The sequence below is a fragment of the Salarias fasciatus genome, chromosome 7 (genome assembly GCF_902148845.1).
Source record: "Salarias fasciatus chromosome 7, fSalaFa1.1, whole genome shotgun sequence".
NCBI classification, from domain to species: domain Eukaryota; kingdom Metazoa; phylum Chordata; class Actinopteri; order Blenniiformes; family Blenniidae; genus Salarias; species Salarias fasciatus.
Genome location: NC_043751.1, coordinates 30,539,455 through 30,563,037, shown reverse-complemented (window position 1 = coordinate 30,563,037; position 23,583 = coordinate 30,539,455). Strand labels below are relative to the sequence as shown.

At 47.5% G+C, this 23,583-nt stretch overlaps 1 protein-coding gene across 3 annotated transcripts in view; it reads right to left on the bottom strand.

The window, feature by feature from the left end:
* Positions 1-1,004: 1,004 nt before the first annotated feature.
* The window catches only part of LOC115391299 (guanine nucleotide-binding protein G(o) subunit alpha), an 83,426-nt gene continuing 60,847 nt past the window's right edge, over positions 1,005-23,583 (bottom strand). Inside the window, exons 5-8 of one of the 3 annotated variants that reach the window (XM_030095447.1) lie at positions 18,732-18,860; positions 18,174-18,303; positions 14,282-14,435; positions 1,005-3,872 (exon numbers count right to left, since the gene is read on the bottom strand). In XM_030095447.1, the coding sequence (XP_029951307.1) occupies positions 3,685-3,872; positions 14,282-14,435; positions 18,174-18,303; positions 18,732-18,860 (601 nt within the window). In that variant the 3' untranslated portion in view covers positions 1,005-3,684. The other 2 variants (XM_030095444.1, XM_030095446.1) reach the window with 2 other exon arrangements.

The following is a 23,583-nucleotide window of genomic DNA, read 5'->3' as shown; positions in this document are numbered from 1 at the left end:
CCTCCAGGTTTTCATTTAAAAACTCATTCTGCACAGTCAAAGTCGAACAGCAAAGAACCAAAAACACTAAACTCTATATATACACCCCTGTGACGTTTATGTACGAAAACATAGAGTTTATAGGACCTCAGATCAGTTTGCATTGGCCTGATCAGTTTTACCGACACGTTCCAATAATATAATTTCTGTTTCGTTAAAGGTGCAAGAAGAGAAAAAACAATCCAACAATGAAACAGCTAAAGCATCCAAAGCGAACCTGTCTTTAGTTTTACAGCCGAGTTGAAGCAGTTTGGCTCGTTTTAGAAGATGAGCTGATACCGATCAATAAGCAAGGTGTTAAACCCAGATATGATCTAAAACTATTTACCTGGATCAGAAGAGTGCAGCTCCAGATTCTCTCCAGGGAATCAACCATGTTGTATTCTTCCTGTCTCTCCAGACTGTCCCTCCTCCAGCGCACAGGTGAGTCTCATCTTCATCATCATCATCATCATCGTGTTCCCCCGATCCCTTTAAAATGTGCTTTAAAGGGATTGTATTTCTCCCTGGCTGTCAGTTGGAGGTCATGAATTGTTTCTGGAGCGTCTTCATTCACTGTTAACTGATGCGTTTAGATCAATAAACTAAACTTTCCACTAAATGTGTGACTGAGGTGAAACTTGTGGCACTTTTCTGACAGACTGTCTTTAGTCTGGAACAGCTTCACACTGTGCAACATAAGACTGCTGGTTTTAACTAGAATCAAGCTTCTGTAGCAGCCGCAAGTCTGAAAACACTGTGATTTGTATAAAGTGCTTCAAAAGTCAATTTCAGAAGGAATTACTTTTGTTTGTTTTTTTTTTTTAAACTAAAACTGAAGGGAAACTTGTGGAGGTGTCAGTGCTGAAGAAACTATATTAAGTGTGTGTGTTTTCCTGGATGCGAGGGTTGGAAACGTGGATGTGGAAGTGCTGAATGACTCAGACACAAAAACAGAGCGGCTTCTTTTTTCTTTTTTTTTTTGTAGTCATGAAAACAGTGGCTTTTTAATGTAAACACTACATTCGATTGGTTTTTCCAGCACGGACATCCCACATGAAATAACAACCATTCACTAAAGAAGAAGAGAGGGAGGGAGAGAGAGCGAGAGAGAGAGTGAGAGAGAGAGAGAGAGAGAGAGAGAGAGAGAGAGAGAGGGAAAAAAGCTGCACAGAAAAAAGCATTCACTGGGTAAATAACAGAACATAGAGGAGGTAAAAAAAATATGAAGGAAACGGGAACAGAATGCCAAAAAAGAACAAAAACAGGTTTATCATGTAATTATACAGTTTTCTTTTTTAAAAACTAGAAATCAAGAAGGCGAGAAAGAGAGGTCTATATAGATAGATGATAGATAGATTGATGAAAGGGTGACACAGAATTAGGTATGAAGAGATAACAAATTTCCAAATCTACTCATTGTGTGTGTGTGTGTGGATGTGTGTGTGTGTGTGTGTGTGAGTGCCAGCGAGTGTGTATGTGTGAGGTGAGAACTGTGCTTTTCATTGTAGACCTGGAAGGTGTGTGTCCAACTGAAAAGAGAGACAGGAGAAGAAGAAAAGGAGCATGACTTTATACAGCGTCGGTGTGTGAACATGCGGCGCCCCTAACTAGCGGGCGCAGCCAGGAAAAACGTGCTCTCCCCAAAAAAAGTGTTTTTTTTTTTCATCTTCCTGAAATAATAAAAAATAGATATTGTTATAATATTATATTTAGTCGTTCTGAGTCAGGCTAAAGTGAGGACACGGTCTGAATGCAGGGAAACAGGCAGAACGGCAGGAGGGCGGGGCCAGGGGCGGGGCAGGGGGCGGGGCTTTACCACAACACGGGGTCGGTCTGAGATCTTCACGGTTCCACGTCAGCGAACCCTTTGCAAAACATCGTTTTTTTTTTTATTATTTAAAAAAGGGAAAGATAGAGAAAGAAATGTTCTGTAGCTACAAAGCACAAGAAAGATTATCTTCTGAGAATATCAGCAGGACCGTCGACGACGGCGCCAATACCCACGTTTAACGTTTGAGTTCTTCTTTTAAATCGATTTCTGCAATAATAAGAGAAGATTTTTTTGTTGTTGTTTTGTTCTTTTATTTTGGAGGAAACCTGTGTCTCACTGCAAGAAATGGAAAATCTACACGTCGAAGCGTTCCTCGTCAAAACTTGCATTTCTTTAAACGTGAGCGCCCGCTCCGTCCCGCTCGGGACCAATCAGCCGTCTCCTTCCGCTTGTTTTTTTCTATGGTTTTTTTTTTACCTTAGTTTTTTTTTAATTTTTTATTTCTGTTTTGCGCTTTTTATGAAAGTTTTTTTCTTAAAAAATGATCCGAACAGTTTTCATGTGTCGCTTTATTTCAGAAGTTTTTATGAACTGACTGGTCTCTTTATACAAAGGCTTGAGTTTCTCATGCTGTCTGTGTTCGGGGGGGGGGGGAGGAAGAGGAGGAGGAGGAGGAGGAGGAGGAGGAGGGAGGGAAAGGAAAAGTTTGGGGGCCTTTTGACCCTGAAATCCAGATGCAACAGCATCATGCAGAAGAAAAGAAACCAACAAAAAAAGGAGAGATAGATGGAGCGGTGAAGAGAAGCCATGATGATGGTGTGAATATGAAAAGAGAGAGACAGGAGATCAATCAATCAATCAGTCAATCAATCAATAAATAAATTAATAAATTAATCAACCAGGTGTGAGGCCGTTAGTCGGTTAGAGGAGTTTTCACGCCGCCGCTCGCCTCCTGAAAGCCGAGCGATCTACAGAGCGACGGGACGTTTAGCGGGTTTCCTGACGGCGAGGAGGCGGGACGGCCCCGAAACCCCGCCCCCAAGGAAACCCAACGCCGGGAGTAAAAACCGTACAAAGGGAAAAAAAAAAATGGACCAACGTCATAAAATCTCTTGGCTAATGTAAACAAAAGACTAACGTTAGAATCAGCAGGTCTGAACAGTTCCTCTGGGTTTGGCTGACCTGTCTGCTCGTTTTCTCTCTTTCTTTTTTTTAGTGCTATTTGACATTTTCACAAATTCCTGCAGAAAAAAAATAAAAGAAATGTTATTACATAATCACTACTACAGCAAAAGAAAAACAAAACAAAAAAAAAACATAGTCACAAATACAGGTGTGAGGTGAGGCCAAACGTGAATAAAAATCAGTGAACAGACTGATAATAAATATCAACACGACCAACAGAAATAATACGGAAGGCAAAGGTCATGATAAAAAACAGTACAGTTTCTGTGTTAACAAGGAAAAGACACAAAGAAAAAGAGGAGGCGAGGACGGACGGAGGCTTCATCGACTTTGTTCAACAGGTTTTCAAGGCTGCAGGGTTTCATGGTTTCTACTCGAACAGATGTGTTTGCCTGGCGGAACGCCAACGAACATCAGGAGGAGCCGGAGCGACAAGAGAGGAGACAAAAACTAAAAACATTATATATATATATATTTATATATACGTATGCCTATTTTTTTAAATTATCCTCATTATTAATATGTACCTAGTTGCATTTTTCTTTCTTTTTCTTTAAATAATCAGCAGAATCGTCGTCATCACCATCATTATTTCCACAGCAGTGTCAAAGGAAGAGGAAGAGGAGGAGGAGGAGGAGGAGGAGGAGGAGGAGGAGGAAGAGGAGGAGGGGGAGGAAGAGGGGACAGAGGGGAGGGGTTACAGCGGCTCAGTACAAGCCACACCCCCGCAGGTTGGTGGCGATGATGATGTCGGTCACGGCGTCGAACACCACCTGGATGTTCCCTGTATCCGTGGCGCAGGTCATGTGACAGTAGATCTCCTTGTTGGGGGAGCGGTTCTTGCTCTCGAACTGTGCCTGGATGTAAGCCGCCGCGTCCTCGTAGGTGTTCGGTCCTGGAGGGACAGACAGGGGGAACGGCCGACCGTCACACTCGGCATTTCAAAGAATCACTTCAAACGTTTAGACGTCGGAGCAGAACTCAGACGGCGAACCGAAGAAACAGATAAAACTCCACATCTGGACAGACGCCGTTTCCTTCACTCTTATAAGAAGCAGAGTTCTGAAGCCTCTATGGCCAGAAGAGCCATTTTAGTGAAGCCATAAAGAACATTCAGCCTTTAGAATGAGGCGAATGCAGCTCAGGAAGTTTCATAAATAGTTTTGATGAACAAACAAAAACTTGATCTTATGACGTTTAAACTACAGTTTAGAATAGTGAACATTTTTCTATATTTGAAGTATTTTGTAGCTGATTTCAACTGATTTTATTCCTCTTTTCAGATTTTTTTCGTTGACACATTTTGAAATTTTAACCTCTTTTCAACCAGTTTTACGTGATTTTTTCCACCATATTTAATTTTCTTCCTATTGAAATCCCAGACATTTCAGATTTTTTAAAGCTGTTCTGTCACTTTTTTCCCCATTTCTTGTGGTTTAAGCTGTTTTTGAACCGAGAGTGAAGAATCATTGGAATATTTCTGCGGTGTGTCACTATAATAAAAAGTTAAATGTTTATTCACATTTCATGTGGTGAAGGCTTCATGGAGCCGCTACAGTGGGAGTGAAGAGCCACATGTGGCTCCAGAGCCGCAGGTTGAACACCCCAGCGTTGATGTTCAAACAGCAGATTGCATTCACAGATACAGCCTTGAAATGTTAATATTAAATGAAATAAAATCTTTTGGAATTGAAATACATTTGGAAAGTTTCTATTTTTCAATTTCATCCAAACACATTTATGAATTCTTCATGAATCTGACCTAATAAGTCATAAAAAAACAGTAGAAAACCAGGGACATGAGCTGGGATAACGTGCAAACTGCACAGACTGGAATGGATTTCAGTGCTCAGGAAAAAAAACAAAAAAAACAAAATTCAACCTGAAGAAAGCATCATTCTGAAACAATTCAGCGGATTGCTTCATCAGTGGATTCATGAGAGGAGGGACTTCAAGCCTCCAGCTGTTCCACATTCACTTCATGGATGAAAACCGCGAGCCGTTGAATGAACACGAGATGAATCTGGAATCGCAGATCGTTTCAGCGCATCCTGACAGTCCGGGTCTGAACCGCCGGCTGCCGCCTGCCGCCTGCCGCTGCCGCTGCCGCCTGCCGCCTGCCGCTGCGCAGATGTGAGGCTTCAGGAAGGTTCTTCTGGGAGGAGGCGAGGCCGGACTGAGACGTCAGATCGACTCACTGTGATTATCGTGGCAGTTAGCGGATTAGGAGGAAAGCATGAGAGACTGGAGTGAATCAGAGGGCTGAGTGTGTGTGTGTGTGTGTGTGTGTGTGTGTGTGTGTGTGTGTGTGTGTGACAGGCGGCGGCATGAAGCAGCTCTCACTTGCCATCCCCTCTTGTTCCTCATCACGGCCGGCCAGGCGTGACGCCTCCTGCTCCTTCCTTTTCTCCGCCACGGCAGCGTCTGACTCTCACCTCCTCTCAGCACATCTTCTCTTCCCTCTCACAGCATCTGTTTGATCTTCCTCTCTGCCATCTCCCTCCCTCCCTCCCTCCCTCCCGTTCATCGCCTCTCGGTCTGAAACGGTTAAATTCATCGCTCTGCTTGTGGCAGACGAGGCTCGGCGGTTCAAGACGTTTGCAGACGACGCTGTGATGTGGGGCGAGTGGAGGAGAGAGGGAGGAGAGAGGGAGAGAGGGAGAGAGGGAGGACGACTCCAGAGAAGATCCGAGGATGTGGAGGAGGAGGAAGGAGGCCGAAGCAGGAATCATTGTGTTTCAGTGGAACTTCCACACGTTCCTCTCAGGCAGCCGTTAATCAGCATCCAGAGGAGCCGCAGGAAGTCGCTTCCTCTCAGCGAATCCGTCTTAAACCGGTCAGACGGTCCTCGTTCAGGAGGCTGAAGCCGCTCAGCTCGAGGGTCTTTGTTTTGGCCCTTCGGCAGATTTGAAACTCCTCTGAAGGCGTCTTCAGGGAAATTGGCTCGTTGGCTCTTCAGCCGAGAGGCGGTCAAGTGGATTCAAACTGATGTAACGACTGAACGGCGACTGTAGAGGTACGGGGAGTCAGGTGGGCCTTAACACACACACACACACACACACACACACACACACACACACACACACACACACACACACACACACACACACAGACACACAGACAGACAGTACTGTACTGTACTGTACTGAACCTGCCTCCAGCTCAGTGTTTCAATGGTTACTATCATTACAAAAACTGAAGAAATGGGGAAAAAAGTCACTGAAACTAAGGACAGACCGATACATCGGCCGGATGATATCTGAGTTTTTACTCGTATCGGCATCGGCCGATAAGCGCACGGATTCACGGATTTATTTTTGGCATGATTTACAGACAGGCATCAACGGGCAGCTCTATAAGTACTTGCAATGCTTCAGTTGTTTTAATGATGTCTAAATGTTTGTTTTATTTTTTGTGGTGCTGTCAGTTTTAATCACGTTGATCACAATTAATCGTGATTAATTCATGGAGAGCTGTCAACAATGAACTTTTTTAAAGTTGAGATTAATCACAATGAAGAATCTAATCCTCATAAATCAGCCCCAATGTCAGGAAAAAGACCCAATTTGACCCAAATGGCAGACCTCAGGGGATTAATCGCGATTAAAACTGACAGCACTAATTTTTTTTTTATAGGCATTATTTGAATAATTGAAAGCGTCAAACACTTTCTGGTCATTTTAAAGTATTTTGCGTAAAGTTGAACAAACTTGTCATGATTTTTTACTGTTCAGTAAATATTTCTTATTTTAAGCTTGAGACCTGTAGTATTTGTTATCATTATGTCATTTTTTTTATGTAAATTGCAGGAGCAAAAAGAGTATCGGCCTCAAATATCGGCTCAAGAAAATCGGCAGTCCATAATCGGCCATCGGCCAAAGGCGATGGAAAAAAATCGGTATCGACACCGACCCTAAAAAATCCATATCGATCCATCCCTAACTGAAACTATTCATTATATGATTTGCTTTTAAACCACATTTGATTTGAATGATCAACAGCGGGCATTTCATTCAACTCACCTGAACTAAATCAGTTTAAAGCCCATCGGTGATTAGCTGTTCAGAAACAGACGTCAACAGAGCAGGATTTTTTAAAAGAACAGACTTTTTAGCTACGACTCTGTGTGAATAATCCGGAATCAGTTACTCTTTCCCCGCTAATGACGAAATCTCTGATTAGACGCACAGTTAAGAAACAACCTGCTCAAAGTTTCAGTCGCTGAAGCGAAAAAGCTTCAGAAGAATTGATTTATTTACAGTAAAAACGCTTTAAATGATGGTTTGATAGAGACTGATACGCCCGCCGTTTTCACGGCCCACAAAATCAACATAAAAGAAAACACAGTCCTACATCGAACATAAAGAGAGAACTGCATTAGAGGTGCACAGCGGAGGAGGCGTGGCGCCGGCAGAGCAGAGCTAAAAACGGAAAGGCTGTGATTTTCTCTGGTCTTGTCGCTCAGCTCGCCCTCTTCTCCCCGCTGCCTTTTTCTTTTTCCTCCTCATAAGAGAGTGTGTGTCGTACCTGTGTATTCGGGGAAGCAGATGCTGAGCGCAGACTTCTTGATCTTCTCTGCAAACAGATCCTTCTTGTTGAGGAAGAGGATGATGGAGGTGTCGATGAAGAACTTGTTGTTGCAGATGGAGTCGAACAGCATCAAGGACTCGTGCATGCGATTCTGAGAAGAGCGAGGAGAGGAGAAGGGAGGGGGAGAATAATGAAGAGGAGGTGGGATCAGGGAGTGAGGAAGGAGAGACGTGATGCAGAGAGGAAAAAAGAGGAAAAGACCATCAAACAAGGATCAGACTTTCTTTTCCAGCGCATCTTCACGTCACTTCATCACAAATGAATAAATGAGAGTTCAGGACAACAGAGAGAAGCAGAGAGGAAGCAGAAGGAAAAAACTGGAATAATCAGTCATCAGCAGTTCGTTACTCATGTTGACGCTTTATTTCCATCTCTTGACGTATAAATACAAATAAATTATCTGAACAGTGACAGTTTCAGCAGGTTCACTTCCATCTGCAGGAGCAGCCGTCGCCGCTGCAGGGTAAGCTAACAGTTCAGGAGTCCGGGGCGTGGCGGCAGCGGCGGCGGATCTCCTCGCCACGCCGAGCGGGAAACCCGACGCCACGACGTGACTCAGAAGCTTTTAACCAGCAAGGCTCCGTTTCTCCATCTGAAGCTGGAATCGCTCGGCTACAAACCAACGGAAGGCCTGGATTCTCTCCCGGCATGTCGCGTCGGCTCTGACGTTTGTTTACTGCTGTTTTCACAGGAAATTAAAAGTCAGGAGCATCAACATAAACTGCGTTTGGCTCGATGCTGATGCAGCCTTCCTGGGGCTGCTGGGAGTTGATTGATTATTTGCCATGATTGGAGAAAAAGCACACACACACACACACACACACACACACACACAAATACACACACACACACACAGTTTCCCGCTGCCTTGAGGCGTCGTTTCCCATCAGGAAGGATTTCTGATTCTGTGAATCACGACTAAAAGAACGAGCAGGATAAATTCAGTCCGCGGTGTTGAAGTCTTCCAGCGCCGAAAAATGACACTAAATCCTAAAAATGTGAAAAATTTATACGCATTTTACAAAATCTGTGGCGAACAGAGAAATGGAGTCAGTTCCGCCTGAAGCAGGCCAAACTGTGTGTTTGCTGTCGGGCTACATGCTGGACGCCTACGCCTCGGATCCAGATGCTCCGCATGGAGAAGAAGAATTTCTTCATAAAATGTTGAAAAACCTTAAACAGCTCATTTTATTCCGCACAAGATTTGAACATCGTAGGAAACGTCACTGCTCCCACTTTCGATTCAGACGCCGCCGCCGTCTATGAATGAATAAATAAAAAACACGGGTTTTCTGTGGAACGCATGAATTTCACATCGCTGTGATTTAGAGTGAAGGAAGGCCGAGGCCCGAGCGCTTCTCGCTGGCCGAGCGCCTCCAGGCGAACTCAGACATGAAAGGAGGTGGAAGACAAAGCTGGGAGAGCGAGCCGCCACCGCCGCCGCCGCCGCCGCCCGAGGCCGAGCGCCGGAGCCGAAGCCTTTCTTCTGCCTGTGAAGCGGAGCTGACTGACTCAACTGCACGGACGTTCTGCCTTCTCTCTCTCCAGCCCAGGAGGTCCGTGCAGCGCCGCCTGCTGGCTGCTCGTCACGTTTCATCACCGCGGGAGGTGAAGCACGCTGCACCGCTACAGCACCAACAGGAGGCCCAGGGAGAACATGCAAACCCCACTCGGAAAGCCCTGGAAACAGCCCATGTCTCAGCCTGTGTGTTTACATGGGACTTTTTATTCCTCTATAAATCCCAATAAAGAATAATTCTGCTCTAAAATCTCCATGGAAACGCCTGAAAACTTTATTCAGAATTAATTTTAAATCCAAACAGACCGGCGGGTTTATTCTCCTCTGGAAGCGGAATTATACACCAATTAGGCGCGACTTCAATTCTGGTTGTTCTGCTCCGTCTTGATGACGCAATATTCCAAGATGGCGGCCCACGGTCCGTGATTCGACTCGTATGGAGACAAATATTTAACGGCAGAATTTAGAATTTAGAAGAATTGGATATAATGAAACGAGCGGTTCAACAGGTGCTTAACGACGCGGACATTTTCAAAGCTGCAGCGACAAATTTAACGGAGAAAGAAAGACGAGAAAAACGCTGTTTACTTCCTGGAGACGTAGGAACGCCACGGCCACCGCGTCCAATCAGAACGCTCCACAGACCCCGGCGTGAGAGAGGAGTTAATCCTTCGTTTTTCCCCTGTAAACACGACGCTCGTGAATACAATTCGGAACTACTTAATTCAGAATAAATCAATTCTGAATTAAAAACACCAGGTAACCACACTCGGGAGCGCTCGCCACGCCGCCGCCGTGCGCAGACGACACGCCCTGATGAGACCATCGATGAGAGCCGGAGGCTCCTCCCAACGCGCCACAGCCCAACGTGCTTCATGCTGGTGTTGAGTCACATCGTCCTGAAACAAACGGCCGCGGCAGGAAGTCCTGACAACACACACACACACACACACACACACGCACGCATCACCCCGGTGGGGGCGGGGCGTTCTCCTGTTCTGGAGAAAAGAGGCGAGCGGCTCCGCCCGGCGCTCTCCGGTTCGCAGCGGTGGAATTATCCAGCGCTGGCAGGTAAAAGTGTTGTGACATTTTTCGGTCCCAACGGAGTCTGTGTGTGTGTGTGTGTGTGTGTGTGTGTGTGTGTGTGTGTGTGTGTGTGTGTGTGTGTGTGTGTGTGTGTGTGTGTGTAAAGGGTAGACAGGTGCCCTCTGGGTAATTAATCCACAGACAGCGACGACACTGCAGCACCCATGGGCTGACATCGTCTGTTCCACAACACACACACACACACACACACACACACACACACACACACTCACACACACACACTCACACACTGACCTTTCGTGCATTTTTTTTTTTTACACACACACACACACAAACACACACACACACACACACACACACACACCAGTAACTATACACAATATGCGTACGTGCACACTGAACACACACCGAGCTGAGACTGATTCCTCTTTCTAAACAGGAAGTTAGAGGTGGACGGACGAGCTGAGGTTGATGATGATGATGATGATGATGATGATACAGTATGTACCTGCACTTTTGAGTGTGTGAGCGTGTGTGTGTGTGTGAGCATGTGTGTGTGTGAGCGTGTGTGTGTGTGTGCATGTGTGAACACATCCTCGCTGTCAGAGAGAGCAGGGGGATGAGTGGAATGAAGCAAACGGCCGGTCATAAATAAGTAACGAGACTAGCTCGCTCTCTCTCTCTCTCTCTCCCTCTCTCTCTCTCAGTTCAAACACATAAACAAACCTCACTTCATACCTGATGCTTCAAAACTGCTGCTTGGTTTATTCTTCTGATGCTAAAAGCTCGAGCTGTCAGCCTCACATGAACTGCCGCACACCTTGATTTTCACTGCATCGACATCCGACCCCGAGACCAGCGTCAGGACTCAGGGTCGGGACTCAGGGTCGGGACTCAGGATCGGGACTCAGGGTCGGGACTCAGGGTCAGGACTCAGGGTCGGGACTCGGGGCCGGGACTCGGGGCCGGGACTCAGAGTCAGGACTCAGGTCAAGACTCAGGGTCAGGACTCAGGGTCAGGACTCAGGGTCAGGACTCAGGGTCAGGACTCAGGGTCGGGACTCAGGGTCGGGACTCAGGGCCGGGACTCGGGGTCAGGACTCGGGGCCGGGACTCGGGGCCGGGACTCGGGGTCGGGACTCAGGGTCAGGACTCAGGGTCAGGACTCAGGGTCAGGACTCAGGGTCAGGACTCGGGGCCGGGACTCGGGGTCAGGACTCAGGGTCGGGACTCAGGGTCGGGACTCGGGGCCGGGACTCGGGGTCGGGACTCGGGGCCAGGTCCGCTCCGGCCGGCCGTCTCTCAGAGCTCCCCGGTTTAAGGCACGGCGTATCGGCTGTCTGGGAATGGTCTGGAGGAGTCGGCGGGGTCTGGCGGAGCACTGAGTGATTTGAAGGTGGCCACGAGCTGCAGCTGCTGCATCACCCAGGAAGCAGAGCCTGCTTCTCCCTGCTTCTCCTGAAGAGACCATGAACACCCAGGATCGGCCCGGGACGAAAAATACAAGGAGTTCCAAGACTTCGCTCACTGACGAAAACGGCTTTAATCTAAAAGAAAAAACGTCTGAAATATCAACTTTATCACTTTGGCCTGATTGTATTTATTTTGTGAGAATGTTTTTAAAAAGCACACAGCTAATAAATCTTTGTCAACCGGGGAATCGTTCACTGTTCAACCTGACGAAATGTGGAAGAAACGATCCCGCCGACGGGACATTTTAAGGAGAAATCACGGAACAGTCCGTCCACTTTCAGAGCAGCCCTGGAGGAAATGATTCCTCTCTCACTGGCCCAGCCGCTTCAGAGGCTCGGAAATATCTTCAATCAGCAAACAAGCGGGACGAGCCGAGGAAGAGGAGCAGCGGGAGAGGAAGGGCTGGACGGCTCTTCTGGTCTTAATGCAGACGATGAAGCATTTCCTTTGATTCTCTCAACGCGGCCAGTTCAAGGCTCACGCACATCAAGATGTCAGCTCTGACTTTAACTGAGCGCCAACTGAACTTCACCCTGATCAAAGCAAGCTGAATGCGTTTCCCATCAGGCCTCAGTGGAACCGGCGCCGATCTGGAGCGGCGGGTTAACTCCAGAGGAGGACGACTCTCCCTGCTGGAGCTGCTTCGCTTCCGGGAAACATCTCTGGAGCGCCGGTGCAACAACAGAAACTTGACGAGACAAAAAACAAACAAAAACAAAAACAAAAACAAAAACAGTACAAGATCCTCGACCGACTGATTCTAACTGGTCGCCGCCGGCGGAGGCCTGAGCGCCGCCACAGCGGCGGCCGTCAGTACAGGCCGCAGCCCTGCAGGTTCTTGGCGATGATGACGTCGGTGACGGCGTCGAACACGAACTGGATGTTGTTGGTGTCGGTGGCGCAGGTGACGTGGGAGTACACCTCCTTGTTGGCGGACTTGTTCCTGCTCTCGTACTGAGTCTTGATGTAGTCGATTCCCTCCAGGTAGGTGTCCGGACCTGAGGACGCACACCACACACACACACACACACACACACACACACACACACACAGTGATGCTTGTCGGGTCTCCACCAGCGGGGGCGCTGGCGTCTCTCTGGCCGGCGGCCATCAGCGGCGGGACGAGGGGAGGAATCCTAATCCTCTCGTTCTCACAGCCTCGCTGTTTCGGTGGCGCTCCATCTCGCTTTCCCACAGTCTCTTTCTCTCTCTCTCTCTCTTTCTCTGCCTGATTTTTTTCCCTCCTAATTTTCTCACACTCTTGCTCTCTTCGCTCTCACTCCTCTCGCTCTCCCCTCCTGCTCTCTCACACTCTGCTTCTTCCCACTGGGACTCTGAGCAACTCTCCTTTAATTCAGCGTTTTTAAGCTACTTCACTCTGAACTCATCCGTTACACTTCAGTTTTGCCTTGATTTCATTTTATTTTATTTGTTCTAAATTCCACCAGTTCTTCAAACATCCCTCTTTACAAAGTGCAACGTTATTTTAGGACTTCTACTTCTCTTTCCTCTCTATGGATCCTGTTTCATGGCCAATGGAAATACGTATACATCCATGATTACTGTATTTCTATTTGACTACATGCTTTCATGCACCACATTTCACTACACTCCATCCACTCTGCTGCAGAATGTGTCTTTTCTCTTAAACTGACCTTATCAACACCCATGAAAACTTCTTTACCTGCAATAAAACTGTCTTTCACTGTTGCACAAATGTCCTCCTGACTTGTTAAAAACCAGAAACGTGGTAAGGGACTGTCCGTCGCTTTTCACAGCGGTGTTAGAAGAGTGTAGCATCTGGTCCTGAAATGTAATTTAACTTACAAATCAGTTTTTTTTCTTGGGGAGCTGCAGCAGGTGTTCCAAATCAGGTTTGATCAGAATGTGGTGAAAAACGATCTTATTCTTCTCTAATTCCAGCCCCCGCCTGCTGATAACCAGCCCCGCCCACTCCTCATCCACATTTGGATTTTGGAGCTGGGCTCAGTCTGGGTCGGAGCCCATAGAGGGGATTTCACTCGGTCGTGAAACGACTGAGCCAATCAGCTTTTTGTTTTCAAATTTTTTTGGCGAATTCCGGCGGCTAAACCCAAAGTGACGCTATCGCTGCGCGTAGCGGAGATGACGGATTTTAACTTTAACCATCGTCTGAAAGCTGCAATCAGTAAAGTTACAGCCAAAATACCAAGAACTACAACAATCAAGCAAGAGCCAGAGTCTGGCCTGGAGAGGGTCTGACAGGAAAAGACGTTTCCACGTGTCTTTGCGTGTAGAGAAGCTCGAGCTAATGAGCTAATGCTAACCCTTAGAGAAGCGAACGCATTTTGATGACGTATTTGTTTTGAAGCGCTGATTGGCTGCAGTGCCTGTCAGTCAAAGGAGTAACCGACGCCCCCTGCAGGAAGTTTCAATGGGCTCCTATCCAGACTGAGCTCAGCTCCAAATCCAAATGTGGATGAGGAGTGGGCGGGGCTGGTTTACCAGGCTAGCCGAATAGTCCTCATCTAAAAACATATAGAACAGGAAATGAAAAATGTACAGATGTTTTGTGTTTGCAGCCTGGTTACTAACTGGCTGCAGGAGCCGTGAACGGCTGTTTTAAAAAACAGAACGTGTTTCAAACCGAGCGTCTCCTCCCTGCTTTCTGGTGGAGCGTGAGAGGACGGACGTACCGGGGTATTCGGGGAAGCAGGTGGACAGCGGGGACTTGATGATCTTCTTCTCGAAGAGGTCCTTCTTGTTCAGGAAGAGGATGATGGACGTCTCTTTAAACCACTTGTTGTTACAGATGGAGTCGAAGAGCTTCAGAGACTCGTGCATCCGGTTCTGGAGGGGAGAGATTAGCCCGGTGAATGGACTGTAAAGCACGGCGTTTCATTCACACACACACACACACACACACACACACACACACACACACACACACACACACACACACACACACACACACACTGCATTACAAGTCTCAAAACATGATCTGGATGAACTGAGAACAGTGATGGACCCAGGATGTGAAGACAAAGAGGAAGTGTGATGGAAATATAGAAAAACAAAAGCAGAACAGAAGCACTTTGTTCTGCTGTGTGTGTGTGTGTGTGTGTGTGTGTGTGTGTGTGTCCATTAACGTATCGGCATTGGAAGTGATTAGTAAGCCATGCACGCTGCACCGTTAGCTTGTTAGCTGTGAGCCGCTGTCTAATCTCGTCACGCTACGATGCAGGAAGTCCTTAAAGCCAACCTGTGGAGCGGCCGGGTCTCTTTACTTTTATCTGCTCGGCGCCGAGAAATGACTGCTGGTAATGTCAACTACCCACAATGCATTTCTGGCTACAGCTAGCTGGAGTGAAAACGAGAAAACTCCACAGGTGAATAAATGCACCAAATAAAACGTGTTAACGGATTATCAGAAGGAAAACGGCTAAAACAGCTAAACCGTTAAAGTCTGTCAATCAATAAAAACCAAGTCAGTATTTCAAAATGTGATATTTTCTACATTCGGCACTTTACTAGATGGAAAATCAGATTATTTCTCTTTCTAAAAGAATCCGCTGTTTTCAGTTTGCTCATGAAATCAATTAAAGGCAAAATCGCAAACCTACTTTGATGAACTTCAACCGTTTTTACAAAAGAAGAAGTGCCGAACGAAGAAAACAGACTGAGATTGTGTTAAAAACAGCTGAAAGCAGTTTCTCTCTCACTGACAGATCGACAGGTTTCCTGTTAGAGCAGAGAGTTACTGCTTCCAAACGGTGGTGTGTGTGTGTGTGTGTGTGTGTGTGTGTGTGTGTGAGACCTAGGTGGAGGTTCATACCTGTCTGTGGGTGGAGCGTCTGCAGGTCTGACTGCTGATTGGTTAGAGAGGACAGTCGACGGCAGAGTGACAGGAGGAGTGGAAGGAGCCAGAGGTGCTGCAGGGCAGAGCTTAGAGCAGGCGGCGGGAAAACGCGAGGGAGTCCTGGGACCGGCCCCGCCCACCCCCGAGACCCCGCCCACTCCCGTGACCCCGCCCACCCGGGGCCCACCGAACTCTCTGCACATCCCCGACAGCTGGCACGAAGGTGTTGAGACGGAAGAGGACGTCTTCAGACAGCAGCTGTCAAATTCAGAGAACCGTGTGTGTGTGTGTGTGTGTGTGTGTGTGAGAAACACGATCAGGGAAAACACACAGTGCAAAGCGGCTCTCCAGAGGACATGCTGAAGTGGGGTGTGTGTGTTCCGGATGTGTTTTCTGTGAAGATTCACAAACATTTCAAACCTTTAAACCCGTCAGAGAGGAAATTTAAACAGTTAACAAAAAAGAGAACAGAAGAAAACAGTTAAAAATATAATCTGTTCAACTTAGCAACAACATCTCATCAGTGTTTTGTTTACAGGAGACATAAAAGGACAAATTACATTTACAAATGTTACTGAATGTGAAGGTGATGCTACAAAATAAAAGACACGATTTAATGAGATATACTGAAAATAAAATAATAACTCAGGGCTTTAGCTGAAATGATACTGAAACAGTACTTTAACCCTGATTTTAAAATATATTTAAAATACTGTCTGCAAACTACTCTGAGCCGAATCTTCTCGTCCTGCTCACGCTGGGCTTCATTTGTACAAACAGGATGCGGAATGTTTCTGAATCTAAATGCTTTTTACACTTTTCTTTCCATCTTGCAATAAATCGACTGTTAATCATTTGGCTGCATGTTGCTGCTCTTCTTACTGTCACACTCTGAGTTTTGACTTTTTGTTGATATTTTCTCACATCATTCAGATTTTCTTACTTTCCCTTTAGTTTTAAATCTTTATTTCACAAACAGAAAGAGTTTGAAAGTGTTTGAAGTGAATCGAAACGAGCAGACAGAAACAAAAAACCCTATTCATTTATCTTTTTCACTGATTTTCTAGTGTATTGTTCTTTGAGGCTTCCGCTCTTGCTTTGAACGGCAGAATGCAGATGAGACCGGAACATGGGAACGTTCTGAGGCGTTACTGGGAGCGCCTCCCTCCCGTCCGGAACAACAGAAATGAGCGATGTGGGAACTGATGCAGTTTTAATTCATTCATGTCGAATCAGGAGGAACACCACCCTGTACGACTGCTGCACCGCCGTCGCAGAGAGGGCCTTCGCTTTCCCAAACAGCTGCCATGAATGAGATTTTCCTTTCAGTAAAAGAGAAAGAGCTGAAAAACTCACCTGTGCTTGAGCCTCTGCAGACCCATGATGCATTATGCTAATGAGAGCGGGGCATTTAGAGGAAAACAGCATCTCTCACTTTGAAAAAAATAAATAAAAAAACTGCTTAAAAGCTTCTGCTGGCGATTCTGAATATGTATTTTTTTTTGCTGCACCTTTTAAGTGAAACCCAAACAAAGTGTGACGTGCTCTACGAGGAGGTTAAAGGTCAGCGGTGCTGAACTGAAGCAGCTCGTTGCTTAATAATAAAATCATTTCTCTCTTGATGTGCTTTAGCATGCCTGCTGCAGACGGGAGGGAGTGATGGTTGTCATCACTGCTGCAGGTGGCAGAGGAGCGAACGAACGCGGCGACCCCTGACCGCCGGGGTTCGGCCACGAGGACGCCTCAGATGCGAGGGGAGGGCGCGTTCTGTGCCGGCGTGACGCTGCTGCGGCGCTCCCAGCTCGGAGGGAGGCTCCCTGACATCTGCAGAAGTGGAGCAGCTGCCGGCCCAGAGTTCTCCGAGGAGACGCTGCGGGATTATAAATAGCAGCCGGCGTTCACAGCAGCCCGTCTGTTTCAGGCGGCACGGCGGCGGTTTGTACCGCCGCGCCGCAGGTCGACGCTTCGTGATGGGAAAACACGGAGCCGAATGACGGAAATCCAGAGTTTATGACAGAGTTTCCATCAGAGATGCCTTCAAACGCTGGGAAGTGAAGGGTTTCAGTCATTTATCTTCAACCTGATGCACTTTAAACACATAACTCCAGGTGTTCACTGAACGACGGGCTCATATCGGCGGAGAGACGAATCAGATGAAGACAATCTGATCTGCAGTAAAACGACTGCATGAGAGGCACACAGATATGTTAATGATCAAACACTTTCATAGAAGAGAAGAAGCACAAATCTAAGTTTGAGCCATTTCCCAGAGCTTCCTGGAGTAAAACACTGAACGGTCATAAAGCCAGATCATCCATGAGACTCTTTTTGTTGCAACCGGAAATGAATCAAACGAGTTTTTGTTCTTTAATGAAATAAATCTGCTGAAGGATCTGAGATCTCTCAGTTTAAGACTCAGGAGTTCTGAAGCTTTTTTACTTTTTAACAAATTTACCCTCAACTGGGACAAAAACTAAGAAAATCTACAGTGCAAAAAGTGAGGGCTGAGAAGGGGGACGTGGGGCAGAAGCTGGAGCAGGAATCGGCCGAACTGCTCATCACAGCAGCTGAACGAGATTCGCACTGAGGAAAAACTATTCAGACACACGTCTCTGCTGTTTGTTTGGACAGGAGCCAGATGTGGAGCGCGGATTTCGGCACGTTTTGTTTTGCAAACCCGTGATTTGAATGCGGCTCCATCGGGGTGGGGGTGCGAGCGCGAGCCTCACCGTGGTCTCGTCCTCGTGCAGCACCTGGTCGTATCCGCTCAGCGCCACGCAGAAGATGATGGCCGTCACGTCCTCAAAACAGTGGATCCACTTCTTCCTCTCCGACCTCTGACCTCCCACGTCGAACAGCCTGGCGGGACGGACACGGGGACGGTGAGTCCGAGCCCGGTCGGATCAGTACTGAGCGGCGTCTCCGGGAAACAGGAGCTCGGGGAAATGGTAACGGAGCGACTCGAGCTAGGTTGCAAAATTCACGGGAGCGGAGGAAGAAACAGGGAAAAGGGGAGGGCGTGTGCACGTGTGTGTGCACGTCTGCAGAAACGAGAGGTCGGGAGGAGAGCGTCCCTCTCTTTCATTTCCTGCTGCCGTCCCATAATGCCCTGCTTCAGTCCCCGCTCCCACGGCTCCTCGCTCTAATTGAATCAGACCTCATTAAAAATGACAGGGAGCCATAAATATGGACACTTGTTTAAAGCAGTGCCTCTCGTTAATTAGTGTGTGTGTGTGTGTGTGTGTGTGTGTGTGTGTGTGTGGGGGGGGGGGGGACCAGGCACCGACCTGAAGTGGAGGTTTTTGAAGGTGAAGTGTGTCTCGACGATGCCCGTAGTCTTCACTCGGGTCCTCAGGATGTCCTGCTCTGTCGGCTGGTAGTCTGCAGCGCCGATCCGGTCTAGGCTGTCTAGGTAGCTGCACACACACACACGCGTGCGCACACACACACACACACACACACACACACACACACAGAGCGGCCGGTTAATCAGCAGCAGCAGACCCACCACCGTGTGTTCTGATGCTGAGCAGAAAGAACGGTTGTGGGCGGAGTTTGCATGTTCTCCCCATGCTCTCCCAGAGCCCAGAATGTTCTGCATGTCACTGAATCCCGACACAAAATGAAACACAAGACGCGACGATTCCAGTTTCCTCGCAGCAACTTCACCTGTCTGATGTAAATAAAACCGGTGCAAGTTTTCAAAAGTATGCCCGATACTTTCAGGAAGTCAGATCCAGGCTCCGTGTCTGCAGGCAGTGCACGATACGGTAGAAAGACTGTGCTCAAAAGCACATTGTCACAGAATCTCAGGTTAAATTTAACAGGTTTAAAGACTTTTTAAGGTTTTTAGTCTTTCTTAGCTTGGCGGGTGAAATGCTTCTCGTGTAAGAAAACCCCTAAAAAATAAAGCAGTCTGACGATAAACCACCTGACTTTGCTCAGTTTGCTCCATTTCACTTTGAGCACATTTATAAAATAGCAGAGATTCCAGTTTTAACACGTCGCTGAAGGTTTGATCTCCTCATCGTTCCGCACGCTGCTGTTTCCATCCTCAATATAGTAGAATCTAGATCTCATATCCAGCCGGACGTCTGCCTTCTCATTCTCAGCGTCAGGATGAAAGATGCCATGAAGACCAGGGGAAGGCCAAATCTCCCGAATGCCTCTGAAGTCTTGCTCAGAGCCGCAGAGCGGCGACGGGCGAACCGCCTGAGTCACAGCGTGACGGCGGACCCGATGCCACGGCTCACAGTGTCCAACAACGACGGCGAATCTGCTCCTCACACGTCAGGTCAAAGGTCACCCAGGTAATACTGAGTAAGACTTAAACATTCAGCAGCATCATTCACTCTGACACACTGGGGATGCAGCGAGGGGGTGGACTACAACTTCTGAAAAACAAAACAGAAACTAATTCTATATAAGCAGTCATGTATTGTTTGACCTTTTTTAGAGCTTCCTGGTCTTGAACGCAGCTCTCACCTGCTGGGAAGACGCTAGCGGCTGTTATAAAGAGAAGCCTGTGGAGTCAGGACAGGAATATGAGGGTTAAACAAACTGCGTCTAATCTGGTGTTTGAAGGCGGCATTAAACTATCAGACACGTGTTTACAGAGGAACCCGGTCTCCTCGGAGCGGATCTTTGTAAATATTTGCTGTGAAGAATTCATTTTGATTCCTTCACACATTTTATATTCTTATGCTGAAAACCACGAGTGTGTTCAGAAACACTGAAGGTTTTTAATGTCCTTGTGCATCATGCAGACGGTTTCACTCTAATGTTGATGAAAACAGTGTGAACACTCCCGCCCCACTGAGGTTTGGCTGTGAAGCTTTAAATTCATGCGTTTATCACTGAAGATGGGAAATATCTGAGAAAAAGAGAAGGCAGATCTGTTTTAATCCCTTTAAAACGGTTCCACTCACAGGAATCTCCTGAAGTGTGTTTTAATGTAAAAATCAACCTCCTTTGGGATTTAAAATGTTTTACTGAGCACCACTGTCCTCAGACACAGCGTTCATCTTCCTGAACATCACTAATTACGACCCACTGGTTCCTCTTTACAGCCGAATCCATCCGATTCTCATATTCTCAAGACAAACGCATCAATCAGGAGAAAGGAGCAGCTCGAACAGCTGCTGAGGCTCACTGACGAGCAGAATTCTACACAACTGACCGATTTTAATGGCTCTGTGAGACCGAAGAATGATTCTCCAGCCGCTGCCAGAGTGAGCGTCCTCCTGCTGAAACGTGAGGAGGAGGAGGAGGAGGAGGAGGAGGAGGAGGAGGCGGGGAGGAGGAGGAGGAGGAGGAGGAGGAGGAGGCGGGGGAGGAGGAGGAGGAGGAGGAGGAGGAGGAGGAGGAGGAGGAGGCGGGGAGGAGGAGGAGGAGGAGGAGGAGGAGGAGGAGGCGGGGAGGAGGAGGAGGCGGGGAGGAGGAGGAGGAGGAGGAGGAGGGGGAGGAGGAGGAGGAGGAGGAAGAGGAGGAGGAGGAGCAGGAGGAGGAAGAGGAGGAGGGGGAGGAGGAGGAGGAGGAGGAGGAGGCGGGGAGGAGGAGGAGGAGGAGGAGGAGGAGGAGGAGGAGGAAGAGGAGGAGGGGGAGGAGGAGGAGGAGGAGGGGGAGGAGGAGGAGCAGGAGGAGCAGCAGGAGGAGGAGGAGGAGGAGGAGGAGGGGGGGGGAGCAGGGCAGGTGAGACGTCTCTGTGCTGTGATGTAATGGAGCATCCCTGGAAGACCATCCTGGTTTTTTAATGTGCTCGTATAAACCATATAATCCCGGAACTATTGATCGCTGGGAGAGGACTGTGGGTTAAGACCGCGGTCCGGAGAGGAAGAGGAAGGAGGAAGAGCATGAGGGATGAAGAGAGATGAGTGTTTCTCTGCTCTCTGGAGTCCAGACTGTAACCGAGCAAGAAACAAACACACAAACAAACATGAAGCAGACTCTCAAAACACCCCAACAACTGGCCGGACTGTCGAGTTCTTCAAATTTTAATCACAAACTTTCCCTGATGAAGAGTTATTCCTCAGAATTAATCAGAATGCCTTGAATACACGGCTGGTTTCTGGTTTTATTTCATCTAAACTAGTCATATTTCCACCTGTTATTGGGCATTATTACATTAAAAGTCGTGTCTGACGCCGTAGCGGCCATTTGCTTCCTCACGAAAATACTGCTTCAAAGTGAGAAAAATAAGAAGACGGTTATTTATTAATTTTTTTGTTTTTTTAAATTCTCAGTTTAATGATTTTCTCTCCAGAATAAAAGGGAAACATCCTGCTTATGACCCCTCTCTGGCGCCCCCCAGAGGAAGATAAATAATTTTTTCTTCTTTTGAGCCATCATCCTGGAGGTTGTCATATAAACACACGGAGCTTCTGGCCTTGTATAGATGAGAAACAGGAGTGTGTGACTGAATGAGGCGGTAACCGGAGTCTCGTCTGCTCATGGACGGCTGGCTGGATCGATGCTGAGGAGTCACAACCCGAGAAGCGGCCGCAGATAAAAACAGATGCTGATCATAACGGAGAGTTATGGCCTCGCTAATCATCACAACCGTCTCCCGGAAAATTACGCAACACTTGATTGTCCTCAAGTTCGACCATCCAGTGTCAGTTTGTCCAGCGAGCTGCTGGTGGACGTCCTCACTCCTCAGGTGAAGGTCTGTCCTCGCAGGACGCTGAACTGCGCGCTCGCCATTTCCAACCTGCAGTCCAGCATTTCAGAATAAAACGCCTGCGATATGAACAAAGGCAGCGTTAAGAGCCACAGAAGAAAAAATTAAATCAAATTATCACAAATATAAAGTTGGGAAAGTAACCATAGTATTCATATCTGAAAATGATTTTATGTTTTTAACAGATCAGAAATTTGAGGTTCATGTTATTTTATAGAACCGAATTCAAACACTAAAATCCATATCAACATATTGCACATGAATAATTCACGCCTGTTTTAGTTTTATTCCAACCTGATGCTGATTGTTTGAAGCTCAAAACACAGAATCCTTAAATCCTGTGATATTTTCTAAGCTTGAAGTTTTCATCTAAACTCTCCAGTGTAGCAACAGTGAAAAACCCCGTTCAGGTGTTCGATCTGACAGCTGTGGAGGTTTGAACCGATTTAATGACACAAACAGCCTGATTCCAGACCCTGTTCAAAAACACTGCTGAGTAAACCGACCTTCATCTGTTCTAACTTCTATTTTACCGACAGGATATAAATAAGAAATCAGATATTTACACCAGAAAAACTCAACATCGGCCACTTTCAAACCAACGCAGGGATCCAACTCTTCTCAACATTTCATTTCTCCTCCATTACATCACTACATTCAGGACGCCGCTTCTTCCACGGCTTTGTTTTGCATAACATTTACATCATTCCTACTCTTAATGCATCGCTGTTCCAAATGAAACCCTCCACCCTCCACCCCCCCCTGCCCTGTGTACGACAGGGAAGTATGGGGGGCCGTATGGAGTCCAGAGCAGTGACCCCCCCCCCCCACCAATTAGCCATTACTCTGACATCTGGCTCCCTGCAGAGACAAATCCCATCATTCCCAGGAAACAAGCCGCCAAACGGACACTAAGAGGAACCGTAGAGAAGCGTAACGACACCAAACACGCAGATGTGTGAAATAAATCAACACAGAATCCCGCTGGTCTGGATCTGCTCTGAAACGCAGCATTACGGATTCAAACCATGTTTGTTTCTCCGCTGTGAGCCGCAGGAAGGTCACCCCGCCGCACCGACTCACCGCTGTCAGCGGCTCTCAGTTCAACACGCCGTCCTCTGTGTTCACAACAACAACAACAACAACAACAACAACCACCAGCCCGTCCTCCAAACGCAGGGGCAACAGCAGGAAGAAACTCCCCGCACGGCAGCAGAACTGCACCAGGAAATGAAGAGGCAGCTTCACACTGACCGGAGAAAACGGCGTCACAATTAGCTCGCCGTCTGAACGTCTTCTAATTACCCTCATGAGGTCGTCTCCGCCCACTCGCCACCCGCCGCGTCTTTATCTCGCCCTTCATGACACCCGATTGGAGCGGCTGCAGGGGTGAGCTGCTTCCTCACTCTGCTCTCCAACCGGGGTCACCGACCTTTCAACCGGGGTCACGACCTTCCTGA